Source organism: Dysidea avara, chromosome 9 (assembly GCF_963678975.1).
Source record: "Dysidea avara chromosome 9, odDysAvar1.4, whole genome shotgun sequence".
NCBI lineage: Eukaryota > Metazoa > Porifera > Demospongiae > Dictyoceratida > Dysideidae > Dysidea > Dysidea avara.
The window spans coordinates 15,895,931-15,910,466 of NC_089280.1; the positions used below are offsets into that span (position 1 = coordinate 15,895,931).

Sequence of the window (14,536 nt, forward strand, 5' to 3'; positions counted from 1 at the left end):
TAATGACATCACCAGGCCTGCCAACTCTCACGGTTTCACTACCCTGCTCAAGGGCAGCAGATCGAATCTCACGGTTTTTGAGAAAAGTCGAGACCTTTTTTTTTTTTTTTTTTTTTTTTTTTTTTTTTTTTTTTTTTGGTCTCAGCATAGCATCTACCAGTTTTTTTTACTACACACTGCAATACTACAATAAAGGTACAGAAATCTCAAGATTTTTTTACTTTCCAGGTTGGCAGGCCTGCATCACTGCATGCATGTGTCCTATAAAACTCAAACCCACAATGAAAAATACTTATTTCGTCGAGGGGTGTAAACTAGTGGCAGTGCATTTTTCTACTCGTTATCAGGATTCATTTCACCATCCAAAACAGGTTAGCCCTTGACTTTGTGACTGTTATAGCAGAAGTTATACTCATTGTGGCGGAAATTTGCCGATTATGCTCCAAATTATGCTCCATTAAGCCAGCATTATGCTTTACTACCATGATGCTTTCATCCCCTATTAGCTATGCCCAAACTTATGCCGGCATAATCGACGCAAGCCTAATAATGGTCATAAGTTATGAGTAATGAAAGTTGGTAAAGTTTCTGTGCCCATTTACCATGCATGCGCCTGGTTTATGCAGACATACTACACCGGTACCTATTGTATCTAGTGATATATAGTTGTTTTTTTTTCAAAGCCATACAGTTCAGTAAGGTGTTTAAGTATTACCTTTGCCAAAAGGAAGTGCTTTTTGCAAACAGAAATGGTAGGAAAAGACAATTAAACATCACAAACACTACAGCACACACCAAATACAGTCTTCCTCTACCAAATGTATACAACAATATAGTAAAATGCAGCATCAGTAGAAAAAAGCCATATACAAGTATCATTATATTATTATTATTACTGTATAATGTACAGACCTCAATCACAAGTATAATTTACATGATTAGTTATCTGAAAGTATTTTACTTGGATAAAAGCCAAGTAGCTATATCACAGCAGTCACACCCATTTTCGGTATCATCTCCAATAAGATATTTTACTGATGCTGTTTAAAAATAATATGGAATTTCTGACAAAATCCATCTGGATTGCTATCCATCCATCTGGTCCCATCTGGATTACTATCCAGGTCAGTGGGCTGGTGGTACTGATCACGACCCACTTTCAATGCTGGTACAGAATGATATAAATAAAGTGTTTTGTGTGACTCCATGCTGGTACTGTGTTTTGTGACTTGTTCAATAGTTCCACTTTCTGTGCATGTATTCATTCATTGATAAATGACTTATTTTAAATCCCTTTGTATGCACGTTATAAGAATTCACCTTGTATATATAATGTATTGATAAACTATAGTGATCAGAAATTTTCCCTGAATAGTTTATGCCACTCACATCACACAACAAAGTAACCTTCAAAAGCACACACATCTGTCTGTGGCTATCGTTATCACCCATACAGTTATGTTGTAGAAAGTAATGAGACATGTGGTAGTGTTGTTGGTACTTTCCCAGTCTCAACAGTCCGCTACCCACATGTATACTTGTGTAGGTAGTACCATGTTCAAACTACTGATATCTTGTAGAGAAGCACTGTGCTACATTGTATAGTTAATGCATGTAGCTAGTCAACTGTAAATGAATGGCTACTGTACTCAGTTGTGTGTTAAGCATGGCTCCCAGTAATATAAACGGTGTCAATACTTGTAATGATATCAGTTGTACTAATTAATAGTAAATAGAGGTACATGTACAGTTATGCAATTTTTTCATAAGAGACTTGACAAACTAAACCAAGTATGCAATGTGGAAGTTTGCACACATAATGGCATAATGACAGTCCAACAGAAGCCATATAGTCCTTCCTATAGGATATGAATTGGTGCCATATGCAATTTAGTAATTTTCACTATAATTATTGACAACCACATAACTTCACTGTTTATTTGCAAAGTGTATACAGCATGTTATACAGTGTCACATGCAGTCATTAATATCAAGACACGCGGTAGTGTCTCGTGCGGCCCAAGAAGCCGGTGCGCCACACCATGAGTATATTAACAGGAAGAAAGAAAACCCGATTTTCACACCTTTGTAGCTCGGTGATCCCTTATCCAATCAAAGCCAAATTTGCTACAGAAGTGCTGGCTAGGTAGGGGAGTCCACATTCCAAATTGGAAGAAAATCGCTCCAGCCATTTCCGAGATATGAGTGGCCAAAGTTTAGGTTTTTTTCTTCATTTTTTCTTCTACTTTTCTCATACTTTGCAAAATCCGCCATAAAACATGAATGCGTGCTCCAATCGGGCTGAAATTTGGCACACTTAAAGAGCTCATTAAGGCGAATCTCAGTACCAAATTTGTAGGAATCTAGTAAACATTCACGGAGTTATGACCAATTACTTGTGTAAAATAAGGTCAAAGGTCTGTCACGCCCACAGGGTAAACCCCTTGAACGAATGAGCTGAAAATTGCTATGTAGATGGAGTAACTATCGTAAAAGCTACCCAGTAGAGAGTTCATCTAGATCAGCTACAAACAAGTTACTTTATACAATGTTCAGCTACAAGTAAGTCACTCTGTAGAGAGTTCAGCTACAAACAAGTCACTCTGTGGTACAAACAAGTCACCGTGTAGCTGGAGAGTTCAGCAACCAATCAAAAAAAAACTACTCTGTAAAGAGTTCAGCTATACAAACAAGTTATAACTCTATAAAGAAAGTTATAACTCTATAGAGAGATCAGCTAGAAACAAGTCATCCAGTAGAGAGATCAGCTACAAGACATCACCTTATAGAGAATCCAGTTAAAAGGAAACCACCATGTAGAGAGTTCAGCTGCAAACAAATCACCCTGTAGAGAGTTCAGCTATGAACAGATCACCCTGTAGAAAGTTCAGCCAGAAAAAGTCATCCTGTAGAGAGATCAGCTAGAAGGATCACCTTGTAGAGAGTTCAACTACAAGCAAATCACCCTGCAGATAGTTCAACTACAAACAAGTCACCCAGTAGAGAGATCAGCTAGAAGAAGTTATCTTGTAGAGAGTTCAGCTACAAAGAAACCAGAATTCAGCTGCAAACAAATCACCCTGTAGAGAGTTCAGCTGCGAACAGATCACCCTAGAGAGATCAGCTAGAAGAAGTCACCTTTTAGAGAGTTCACTGAGCTACAAAGAAACCACCATATAGAGAGTTCAGCTGCGAACAAATCATCTGTAGAGAGTTCAGCGAGACCTTGTAGAGAGATCAGCTAGAAGACATCATCATATAGAGAGTTCAGCTACAAAGAAACCACCATCAACAAATCATCTGTAGAGAGTTCAGCTAGAAACAAGTCACCGTGTAGAGAGATCAGCTACCCTGTAGAGAGTTCAGCTAGAACAAGTCACCTTGTAGAGAGTTCAGCTACAAAGAAACCACCTTGTAGAGAGTTCAGCTGCAAACAAATCACCCTGTAGAGAGTTCATCTAGAAACAAATCATCCTGTAGAGAGTTCAGCTAGAAACAAATCACCCTGAAAAGAGTTCAGCTACAAACAATGAGAGTTTCAGCTACAGTTCAGTTATGTAAGAAGTCACCTTATTAACTACAGTATGTGATAATCATCATTCAATGTTAAATATACAAATATTTCATCAGACAAAAGCTATACACACAATTACTTCCTTTGTTCCACAATTCCTGCAGTAAAGGGGAAAAAAATACAAGTTAAAAGGAAGCATCAAAACCATATGGTCAGCTTTGTGGCTTGCAATACAAAAGGAAGTGATATCTATACCAAAACAGCCAAGCTGTAAAAAAAGGATGCGGCCCCCAAAAAGGCCAAGGTGATAAAAGATGCGAAATCCAAGGTGGCAGCCAATAAATGGCTGTGATGGTACGGCAAAAATTTTAATTACTAAAATTTAGGTGAATTTGGTGCCGAATCTTAGTGGAGGAGGTAACACAAACTCACCTGAATTGTCGTAATTATAATTTTTGCCATTAACCTACCATCACAGCCATTTCTTGGCTGCCACCTTGGATTTCACGTCTTTTTTCACCTTGGCCTTTTTGGGGGCCACACTCTTTTTTTTTACAGCTTGGCTGTTTTGGTATAGATATGCCATAACCAGTGTTGGGAAAGTTACTTTGTAAAAGTAACTAGTTACATATTACATATTATTTGCAACTGAACTATTTAGTTACAGTTACAGTAAATAATAATATTACATATTATATTACTTTGTGTCCACAGCCTTAAGCTGTCACGTGTGAAACTACCACTTTATTACGTGACATGATTGCGTTGTTGGGAAATGTGCAAATCTTGGTTATAAGTAAGAAACTGGTGAATAAGCTTCTTTCAGTAGGCTTCGTTACTTCGTTGTGGCTAGGCGTTACTCAGAGGATAACTAACAAGATTAGTAACTTCGTTACTTGTAGTAATAATATTACATAATATTAGACTCGTTACAGTAACTATATTACTTAGGTAATGTGTTACATTTGTAAGTAAAGTAACTTGAGTTATATTACCTGTTTTTATAGCATATTTCGTTAGGTTACCACAAAAGTAATAATATTATGTAACGCGTTACTTATGTAACGTGTTACTCCCAACACTGGCTATAACTATTACAATTATGGTGTATAGAAGTTAAGTATTATACCGTGTAGTATGTATTTTAACTATATGTGTAGCAAAGCTAAATGTTTATATGCTCAATTCTGCAAACTGTGATTACGGTGGATTATATTAATGATTGCATGTTATATCTATGGTATAGTGTAATGGTTACCTGTACATTTTGTATAACTTACACTGTGAGCACAATGTTATTTGGTAAATATTTTATTAAAAATTTGGCAACATTTACAACACAGTTATATAATATATATATATATAATATAATGCAGTATAGCTACATGATTTTATGCATGCTTTATTCAATTCATTATCATGTATCAGTTGTCCTATGTCATCAATCTTGGCATGATATCAAGTGGTGAGGATAGTTGATCATTCATTCTCTTCTGTAACAAAAAGTATATATTGAATTTCATTGTGGAGTTAAATTACCTTTAGCTATAGCCACTTGATGCGTCACTTCATCAATAACACTTCCATCTTTTATTGTGAACACTAGACACTGATATTTGCCATCAAGTTTCACAGAGTGGACAGTGAGATGGTGAGTGGTGCCTTGTAGTGACCTGAAGCTTGGAGACACTGAAACAGAGTGATCATCATCTCCATTTTGGATGATGGAACTTTTATAAAACCATCCCAGCCAGTAGTGGTTTGGGTCACCATCCACTTCACATGATAAAGTGATGGGTAGACCAGGTCTAGTAACAGTAGCATTGAGTGGGGGACTGACTATCTTTGGTTTGGATATCACTACGTGAGAATAAACACCATACTATTATTTGCAGTCAAAGGTGGAATTATTACTAAACATACCTTGAATGGTTTCAGTTTTCTTTGCTTGTGTATCAGTGAAGCATCTCAAGTCAAAAGTAATGTCTTTTTTTAAACAGGTGATATTAAAGTTGTTAGTATAGTTTGAAGATTGTAGAGCTTCTTTACCTCTTAGAAAACCTCCATGAACTGAACAATTTGAATTCTTTTGCAGCTGAACTTTTATAAATGATGGTTTCTTTTCACCAGTGAAAATGCATCTACCACTGACTGTTTCTCCAGCATATATAGTATTTGAAATGCTTAGTTCTACATTGTTTCTTTCTGAAACTATAAAACAACATGTATAGCCATTGGTATGACTTATGTTCTATGTATGTACCTTGAATGGTTTTATGCTTCTTTACTTGTGTATTAGTGAAGCATCTCAAGTTAAAAATAATGTCTTTTTTAAAACAGGTGATATTGAAGTTGTTAGCATAGTTGGAAGATTGCAAAGCTTCTTTACCTATTACAAAACCTCCGAGAACAGAGCAATTTGAATTCTTTGGCAGTTGAACTTTTATAAACAATGGCTTCCTTTTACCAGCGAAAATACATCTACCACTGACTGTTTCTCCAGCATATATAGTACTTGAAATGCTTAGTTCTACATTGTTTCCTGAAACTATAAAACAAGATGTACATTGTAGCCATCAGTATATATAGCTTATGGTCCCTCTTACCTGTAAAACAGATAGACATCAGTACACTAGCCATTGTTATGATCCCAGTGATCTCCATCTGAAGAATGGTTATTATCTATATATGTAAGTACACTGGTTTGTACTGTTTGAACTATGTGAATCACTCAGCTGCTTTTATAGCTTAACTGTTAACTTCCCCTTAACAGATGTAGTTCCCCTTTAACCAAATATAGCTAGTAGTTATACTTCAGTAAATTTTTTTGTCTTAGCTACTGCCAGACCACCTTAATAGTCTAAGAGTTACAATTACTTATACAGGAATTGACACAACAGGAGCAGCAACACCTAGTGACTGTAAGTGTCATCTGTATTGAGATAGGGGGTGTTTAGTTTTTTATGGTTTTGATGATCAGATGGATCACATAGTGGCAGTGTAAAACAGTTGTGTTTAGCTAAGCACATGTTGAATGCAGAAGCTGAAAAAGAGTAGTGCATGTCCTCATAGAAGAACTTTAAAGTGGCATTTACCTTTTTAGCAAGAGGGAAATAATATATATATAATAAGGTTTCACTGTTATCATAACTACCTGTGAATGTACTTGGTGGCAATCATTACAGATAACAATGTGTAGACAAGATGTGTGTAGGCTAAAGGTCATCTTGTGAGTGGTTTATGTATATCAGAAGGGAATAAGTTTACTAGTCCCATCTGATACCATTATCACCACAGTGCAAAGCTTACATGTACATTATGTATGTAGCTTCCCACATAGTAACACTGCACTTAATAGTTAATTGTGTACTTTAGTTGTCTTAGCTCTACGAGATGTTGTTGCATGTGCATACATACATGCATATTTTTAAAAATAATCACAACTGGCAATATTTAATTTCCAAAGTATATGAATGTACTAATGTTTGTGTACTTTAGTTAATGCTAGAATTTGTTTTAAAACTATATACTTACAAGTCGGTTTATGTTACTAAGTATCTGCAGCAGTAGATGACTATGCCAAAATATAAATGGATATTTTGTATACAACTCACAAGTTATCATTGTATTGCCCACACACATCACTGAGGTGGGAGGTATACAACTCATAAGGGAAAAACCAGCACAGCATGTCATTCTTGTAAGAATTTTCTGTACTTTGAAGAGGATAATGATTTGAGCACTATAGCAATAGACAGAGACGTGGATGTGTTTGCTTTAAGGGCTAACTTAGCTAATTAGCGAATACAGTCTACCATGCATGCATGTGGGTGGTTCATGTACATATGCAATGCATACTCAAGTAATTCTATGTATTCCAGCAAGTACGTATATGTCCCTGGATAACCAGTTGGTTAAGTCAACTTTATGTATACTTGCAGCAGTTGTGTAAAGTCATTTGAAGACACTACTAGCATTTACATAACTCTTTGTATACACAGGTTTAGCAATTTGATAAGAAGCACTATATTGTGGGAAATCCATGTCACCCACGAAATTCTATCTAGCCTCTAAATGCATACAATTAGGTAATGGCAATATATAAAGCTAGTATGTTTAATGCAATAAAATTATGATCAAGAAATTACACATAGCAACAAGTTATATCATGTGCATGACAAACACCATTATCATGCTGTTACTAGGATACCACTGAATGCTGTAGATATATAGTTTACATGATTGGGTTGTGTTTAACACTATAACCATGTAGCTATAATATTATTGAACGAAAGTGAAATAATATCTCAACATACTGTAGTATACCACGTGTATATTTATACTTACACTGATGCATTTCTATAGAGCACATTACAGCATGTGATCTCACTAGGAAATATTTACAATCTGATGATTATCAAATGGGACTTAAATATGTTAAGTTCCCCTTGTTTGTGTGAATCTGACCACAACATGATGACCTTAAAATTTAACACACACATACTAATTGTCATTCTATATACATCATGTGTTGTGTTATTTGTTTACCTTGAATTGTTTTACTTGTCATTTCATCCTTGTTGTTGGTGTTGCTTTCCAAGTCAAAAGAAATATTACCCTTTAAACAGGTAATCTTGAAATTGTTAACATAGTTTGCATGTTGTAGAGTGGGACCCATTGCAAGTCCTTCAACTGTACAATTTTGACCCACCCCACTGACATGTATAATCCTAGGTTTCAGTAAAAATACAACTTCCATTTACTGTTTCTCCAGCACAAAGGATACTTGAGATATTAAGCTCAACTTTAGCATTTCCTACATCGTGTTCTGGAAATGTATATGTGAGTACTTCAATATGAGACTTGCTGTTGAAACAGTTCCAGCCATCTTGATTAGGTAAAATTGCAGCAAAATCAGCTAGTTACTATTAGCTGGTTTGAATTTTTATAACTTAGTACAGATAAAGATCTGCTTTTATAAGCTGGTTGTTAACTTACCCTGCATGACCTACCATCAATTGTGAGTGTACAGGTACTTCTCTTTACACAAAATATAGAAATCAGTTTATTAATAGAAGAAAATCACCTTAGCCATTGTTTGCATTTTTATCAATGTTTTGTGGGAACTATAATAAATTTACAAACTGTGCATTATAAATATTCAAGATGTTGGGAGATTTTTCAAACTACATGTATATACATACAAAAAATATTATGTTATCATTTATCTCATGCAGTAGTACTGTAGCACTTACATATGTAACAGATCAAATTGTACAGACCGAGAAGTGTTACTGAACTGAACATAAGGAGATGGTCATTTTAAGGTGGCTACCTATATGGCACAGTTTCACCTAAACTTGTTGTGCATCACCGTGTACATATTTCTAATCATTTTTTATAGTCATGTCCTTAACAAGCTTTTGGAAAAGTTGTCAGATGTGTTTTACAATTCAGTTTTGTGTCCCCAGGTTTCTTTGAATGCCGGCTGTAATAGTTTGCTCACATACAATGTGTTTACCCTTCAAACAATTGCCCTAAAGGGATAATAGCATGACGTATTGTATTCCCCATATTAGTCTAGTCATTTGTGTGCTTTGTATAATTGCTGTGAAGAATCATAGCTATACGCATATACTTGTAGATGGGGACAACAATGATGCTTTCTGACAAATGTTATACATTTATGTGCTACCTCATCAATTTAATGTGCTCTGATTAGAATTTTTGTGCAAGTCAGGCTTTAATTCTCACAATTATAGTCCTATCAATTTAGAAATTAACTTGATGTGAGTTCCTCTTAAAGCTACACTGAAATGAAATGGGCCCAAAACAATAGCCTTTGCTTACTGTATCTGTACATTTACTGAGCCATTGTTATTACGTGTCCTTCTGATAATTGATAATAAAGCTACAGTAAGTTTATATCGATAATCGATGATAAAGGCCAAAACAAGCTACATAATTACCTAAACTCAAGAAAATATACTTAGAGAATACCTATAGTTAACATCTATAGAACAACTAAAGTGAGATGCTGCAGTCAACAGTTGTAAATATAATTACTAGTCAATGCCATGCACTTTTGTTTCAATTGGCCCAACTTGCCCATCTGATTGAAATATTATAAACACTTCTTAAACTATCAGTAAAAGATTAAGGTAAAAAGTCACTATCAAGTCTTGTATGCATGCAGCATGGGAATTCTGTTGAACTCTTTTCAGGAACTATAATTATACATTTAGTTAACTGTACTATAGTGACCTCAAGTTAACATGAGTATTCGGTTCCTTAGTTTAATATTAATTTTGTGCTGCTGGAGTGTTTTTGGTATTGATATTGTTTTATTTGCACTAACCTATCAACTCCATATAATCAAGCTGTTGATGTTACGATGTCTTCACCTGTGCAATAACTCATCAGGTTAAAGTGACCTTAGCATGAAAATAAATCATTATTAATTGAAGTTAGCTAGCTATACAGTTACAAAATTTGTCAATGAGTGAAAGTAACCTCAATATGCACTGAAAATAAACATATGTAAATTAATACAGTGCAATTTAACTGTTTTAGGTTTATGTGCCAGCAAGTGTTTTACTATAAGAGGGAAGTATACCAGATGGGACACACAGCACTGTTATCATAACTTCCTGCAGCAAATATACTTGTTGATGACAGTGAGTAGACACATGTATGTATGTGTGGGCTAGAGGCCATCATGTGAGTGATGTATAGCAATTCAAAGGGAAATAGAATTACAAGCCCCATCTGATATGGGTTTGTCTCCCTAAATGTATATGTGCTAAAATAAAGAAATTTTCATGTGATAATGCTCATTAGCCTCTGTGTGCATTCCAGTGGGATAGCTAGTAAGAAATGGTCATCTCTTGTGATGATATATAAGAGAAGTCACTGTCCAAGTATTGATTATATCAAAAGTTGCAAATCCTAGTTGTGTCATTTTTATGCACTTTTAGAACAGAAATTGTATGGAGATAATGAGTCAAGTTGGAATTTTATTTTGCATTCAATGGAGAACAAAGATTCTGATGCACAGTGGACTTAATAGCCTTCTTGCAGGTCCCTACTGGAAAGTAACTGATGATGATCGGAATATTGATTTTACCTATGTAGGGAAATATTAAAAGTTGTGTGATCACTCCATCAGATAAGGAAATGCATACTATATGGATGCTTGTACAGGGCTATCATTATATAGCCCACACACAGGTGTAAGGGCAACATACACAATAGGGAGAAACTCCAGGTATTTTCATCACAATGTGACACAGTTGTCATAATTTCCTGTACTGTAAAAAAAATTTCCTGTACTTTAAAACAGCTGGCAATCTTTTGAATACTAGCTATAACCAAACATATGGATGTGTGGGCTAAAGGGGTTATAGTCTACCACATGAGTGATGTAATATAAGCAGTTCAAGCAGGACAGCCATTGTACATGTGTGTGGGCTAGAGGTCATGCTGGGTTTACAGCAAACCAGCAATTATAGCTAGGGGAACTTAAGATTTCCATACAAGTCCCATCAGATAATAATATCCATTATCACCAGATTGTGAATCTTTGCTCCTGCACATCATAACACATGCTGCTGTTTAAGCACTAAAGCAACAGTGTATACTCAGTCTCCATAATAATGTCAGATCATAATAATATTATGTATGTGCTCTTAGTCAAGATTGTAATGTGCATGCTATATATAGTACTGTATGCATACATGTGATGTGGTACACAATTATAACAGCCAATGATTATGCATTATTTCACTTTCTGTATAGAACAATCAACAAGTGTTAAAACACAACTTGAATATCATATGATCATACCTACTAGTATTGCTAGGCAAGTTTAGAGCTTGATGTACATGGTTATGACTATGCGTACATGGGAGTAGGACTACTGAATTATGCAATGAAATAAAGTGCACCACCAGTACAGATTGTAGATCTACAGTTCTCACAAAGCTGTTCTGATAAAAATTCAAATAATTGCTAAAGTGTTTTTCTCACATTTGATAAACTTATTGGTATAAAAGGAAGTACATTCAATTGATGGTGTGCGAGGGAAAGTTAACAACCGGCCTATAAAAGCAACAGATAATTTGTGCTGATCGAGTTACAACATTTCAAACCTGCTTTATAGTGTGACTAACTGATATATATTGCTGCAATTATAATCTTCAATCAAGATGACTAGAATTGCTACAACAGCAAGTCTCATATTGTTAGTACTCATATATAAAGGTGAGGATCTCACTCATATGTTGAAACATTTCTGGAATACAGATATATCTTTAACACTGAATAGGAGATGCTAAAGTTGAGCTTAATCTTTCAAGCATCCTTTACACTGGAGAAACAGCCAATGGAAGCTGTACTTTTACAGGAGTAAACAAACCTAGGTATATACGTGTCAGTGGGATTGGTCCACATTGTAAAGTTGAAGGAGGATTTGCAGCGGGTCCCACTCTACAACGTGCAAACTACACTAACAACTTCAAGATTACCTGCTTGAAGAGTAATATTTCTTTTGACTTGGAATGCAACACGAACAACAAGAATGAAATGATCAGTAAAACAGTTCAAGGTAAATAGGACAACATGCATAGAATGGTTTTATTACAATCTATATTATTTCAGTGATATCTGATCGCGAGCCAAAGATAGTCAGTTCCCCGCTCAATACTACTGTTGCTAGACCTGGTCTACCCATCACTTTATCATGTGAAGTGGATGGTGATCCAAATCACTACTGGGTAGGATGGTTTCATAAAAGTTCTATCATCCAAAATGGAAATGATGATCACTCTGTTTCTGTGTCTCCAAGCTTCAGGTCACTACAGGGCACCACTCACCATCTCACTGTCCACTCTGTGAAACATGATGGTAAATATCAGTGTCTAGTGTTCACTATAAGAGATGGAAGTGTTGTAGATCAACTAACCCATCGAGTGACTATCAGTAAAGGTACATAGATACATGTACAATTGGAATTTACATGTTTAAAATGTCTCCTTTTCTTACTCCAGGAAATAGTGAAATATCACTGTCATCCTCTCTATCATCGTTGTCATTGTTGGATACTTTGTCTGGACTTTTGTCCTAATGAATACATGTACTTATATATGTTAGCCAAAAATGTACTTATCTGATGTATGTATGTATGTATGTATGTATGTATGCATGCATGCATGTATGTATGTATGTATGTATGTATGTATGTATGTATGTATGTATGTATGTATGTATGTATGTATGTATGTATGTATGTATGTATGTATGTATGTATTTAACATTAATAGGCCGCACATATTATGGAAGAGCTAGATAACTACAAGATAGCTTGGATGCTCACAGTATTCACACTGAAATTGTAGTATGTATGCATGTCATTCTTAAACCATGCAGTACATGTGGCCTCATTAACAGACATCACACTGTAAGAAATGAAGTGTGCGCCGTGACACCAAAATAGCACACTTTGGTGTTATGGAGCACACATTTTGTGTGCAAAGTGCATTTCATTTTTTACAGCGCATAATTAATAATTATAGAGCTATACGGCATGGTTTCAATGGTGAGGACCAGGAGGTCTTACAACGAGGTCATAGTATTTATTTTCCATTGACTGTGCATCTTTGGACTGCATGCTATGTATGACTTAAACTAATGAATCCCTTGTTCCCTTTAGAAGTATCATCTGCAGTATCAGTTGATTAGTAAATCTGCAATACATATTGGATATCGGCTTGGATATAAAATGTGTTATTGGTACAGCCTTAATAATGGCACCTGCAGAAGAGCAACTAAAGCAGTTTATTACATAAAAGATTTTCTGATAGTACTTGATACAAGAAAGCCATTCAAATACACTTGTGTGGTTTAGTAGCTATTGGGTCTCAACAATTATGTTAAAAGTTCCAAAACAAGCCCTAAGGGATGTCTTGAATTATTGTTTATAATAGTAGCTACACATTGCTCAACTGCCACAGAAAACTTGGTGTGCATGTGTTTATACCACAAAGTGAACAATTCTTGCAAAATTTGTTGCTTAGTCACCCTGCTGCAAAGTCATTATGTATATTCTAAATACGTCGTGTATGTCTAGTCATTTTTATTTATATCTATGTCCTTGACATGTTTTTGGAAGCATTCTCGGAAGAGATTTGTTTTTGAATCTTTTCCCTTTGATTGCTTAAGCCATATGCAACTACAGACTGCATCAACCACACGGTAACACTGTGCTTACATATAATTATATGATTACCATTCATTAATCATATGTAGCATGGGCGGATCTGGGATGCACCGTGAGCATGGTAGTAGGTAGCTATATAAAGCAGGAGGTCTGGGGGCACAGAAGCTGTAAATATTTCACATGTTTCAGGACTGAAATTTTAAATAAAAATTGTTAATTTAAAAATGAAGTAGGGATCTAGCTAAGCGATAAAAGATAATGAAACAAGAGATGAATGAAAGTAATACAGCACATATAGCTCAGTAGGAAATTCCCTACTTTGGCAATGAACAAATTTGATGTAGAGTATAGCTTTTATGGCACATATCAAAGTAATAAATCACACTTTCTAAGTGGTCTACATTGATCAAGAGCTGCACAGATCAAGGGATCAGTGACTGTCATGAAATCAGCTATGAGCCTAAAATCAATATAAGAATAACATAGGACATACGAAGGACTATAAGTGAATTTAATTAATTCCTAGCAGGATGCTTAGCTAAGCATGCTCATGGGTTGGTGCTACAGATGCAAGTTTTCATACTCAATGGAGGACTCTAAATAGTGTTACACGTGGTGATTGTTCTATTAGAGTATGTATTTTACTGACTGCTCTACAGAATTTTTTAAAGGTAGCGGTGTTAGTGAAGGAGGGAAAGGGGGTGGGGGGCTTGAGCTGCCATCTGGATCCACTACTGAGCAGGTCTGCAAAAACTGGACATAAATTATGAGCAAAGACATAACAGGTTATAATAACAGTACTGCAT

The 14,536-nt window shown here is 35.5% G+C and overlaps 2 protein-coding genes across 5 annotated transcripts; one reads left to right on the plus strand and one right to left on the minus strand.

Annotated features, from left to right (window-relative positions):
* The first annotated feature begins 303 nt into the window (after nucleotides 1–303).
* Nucleotides 304–12,847, plus strand: LOC136267355 (uncharacterized). 4 transcript variants are annotated; one of them, XM_066062471.1, is made up of 7 exons: nucleotides 304–371; nucleotides 10,088–10,191; nucleotides 10,492–10,781; nucleotides 11,312–11,776; nucleotides 11,841–12,119; nucleotides 12,173–12,499; nucleotides 12,562–12,847. In XM_066062471.1, the coding sequence occupies exons 4-7, from the start codon at nucleotides 11,722–11,724 to the stop codon at nucleotides 12,636–12,638; spliced, it is 738 nt and encodes a 245-aa protein (XP_065918543.1). In that variant the 5' UTR covers nucleotides 304–371; nucleotides 10,088–10,191; nucleotides 10,492–10,781; nucleotides 11,312–11,721; the 3' UTR covers nucleotides 12,639–12,847. The 4 variants fall into 4 exon arrangements, with proteins under 4 accessions (XP_065918543.1, XP_065918544.1, XP_065918542.1 ...); XM_066062472.1 differs by having other exon boundaries at nucleotides 10,492–10,644; XM_066062470.1 differs by having other exon boundaries at nucleotides 10,492–11,776.
* On the minus strand, nucleotides 4,819–6,539 carry LOC136267353 (uncharacterized). Its single transcript, XM_066062469.1, has 5 exons — nucleotides 6,121–6,539; nucleotides 5,778–6,062; nucleotides 5,438–5,725; nucleotides 5,054–5,374; nucleotides 4,819–5,007 (listed from the first exon to the last, which is right to left on the minus strand). The coding sequence occupies exons 1-5, from the start codon at nucleotides 6,176–6,178 to the stop codon at nucleotides 4,994–4,996; spliced, it is 966 nt and encodes a 321-aa protein (XP_065918541.1). The 5' UTR covers nucleotides 6,179–6,539; the 3' UTR covers nucleotides 4,819–4,993.
* Nucleotides 12,848–14,536: the final 1,689 nt, after the last annotated feature.

Coding starts and splice junctions, on each gene's coding strand:
- LOC136267353 (XM_066062469.1), bottom strand. CDS start 6,178: ATGGAGATCACTGGGATCATAACAATGGCTAGTGTACTGATGTCTATC. Junction 6,063..6,120: donor GATGTCTATCTGTTTTACAG/GTAAGAGGGACC, acceptor CTTGTTTTATAG/TTTCAGGAAACAATGTAGAA. Junction 5,726..5,777: donor GAAGCATAAAACCATTCAAG/GTACATACATAG, acceptor GTTGTTTTATAG/TTTCAGAAAGAAACAATGTA.
- LOC136267355 (XM_066062470.1), top strand. CDS start 11,722: ATGACTAGAATTGCTACAACAGCAAGTCTCATATTGTTAGTACTCATA. Junction 11,777..11,840: donor GTTAGTACTCATATATAAAG/GTGAGGATCTCA, acceptor AACACTGAATAG/GAGATGCTAAAGTTGAGCTT. Junction 12,500..12,561: donor TCGAGTGACTATCAGTAAAG/GTACATAGATAC, acceptor TTCTTACTCCAG/GAAATAGTGAAATATCACTG.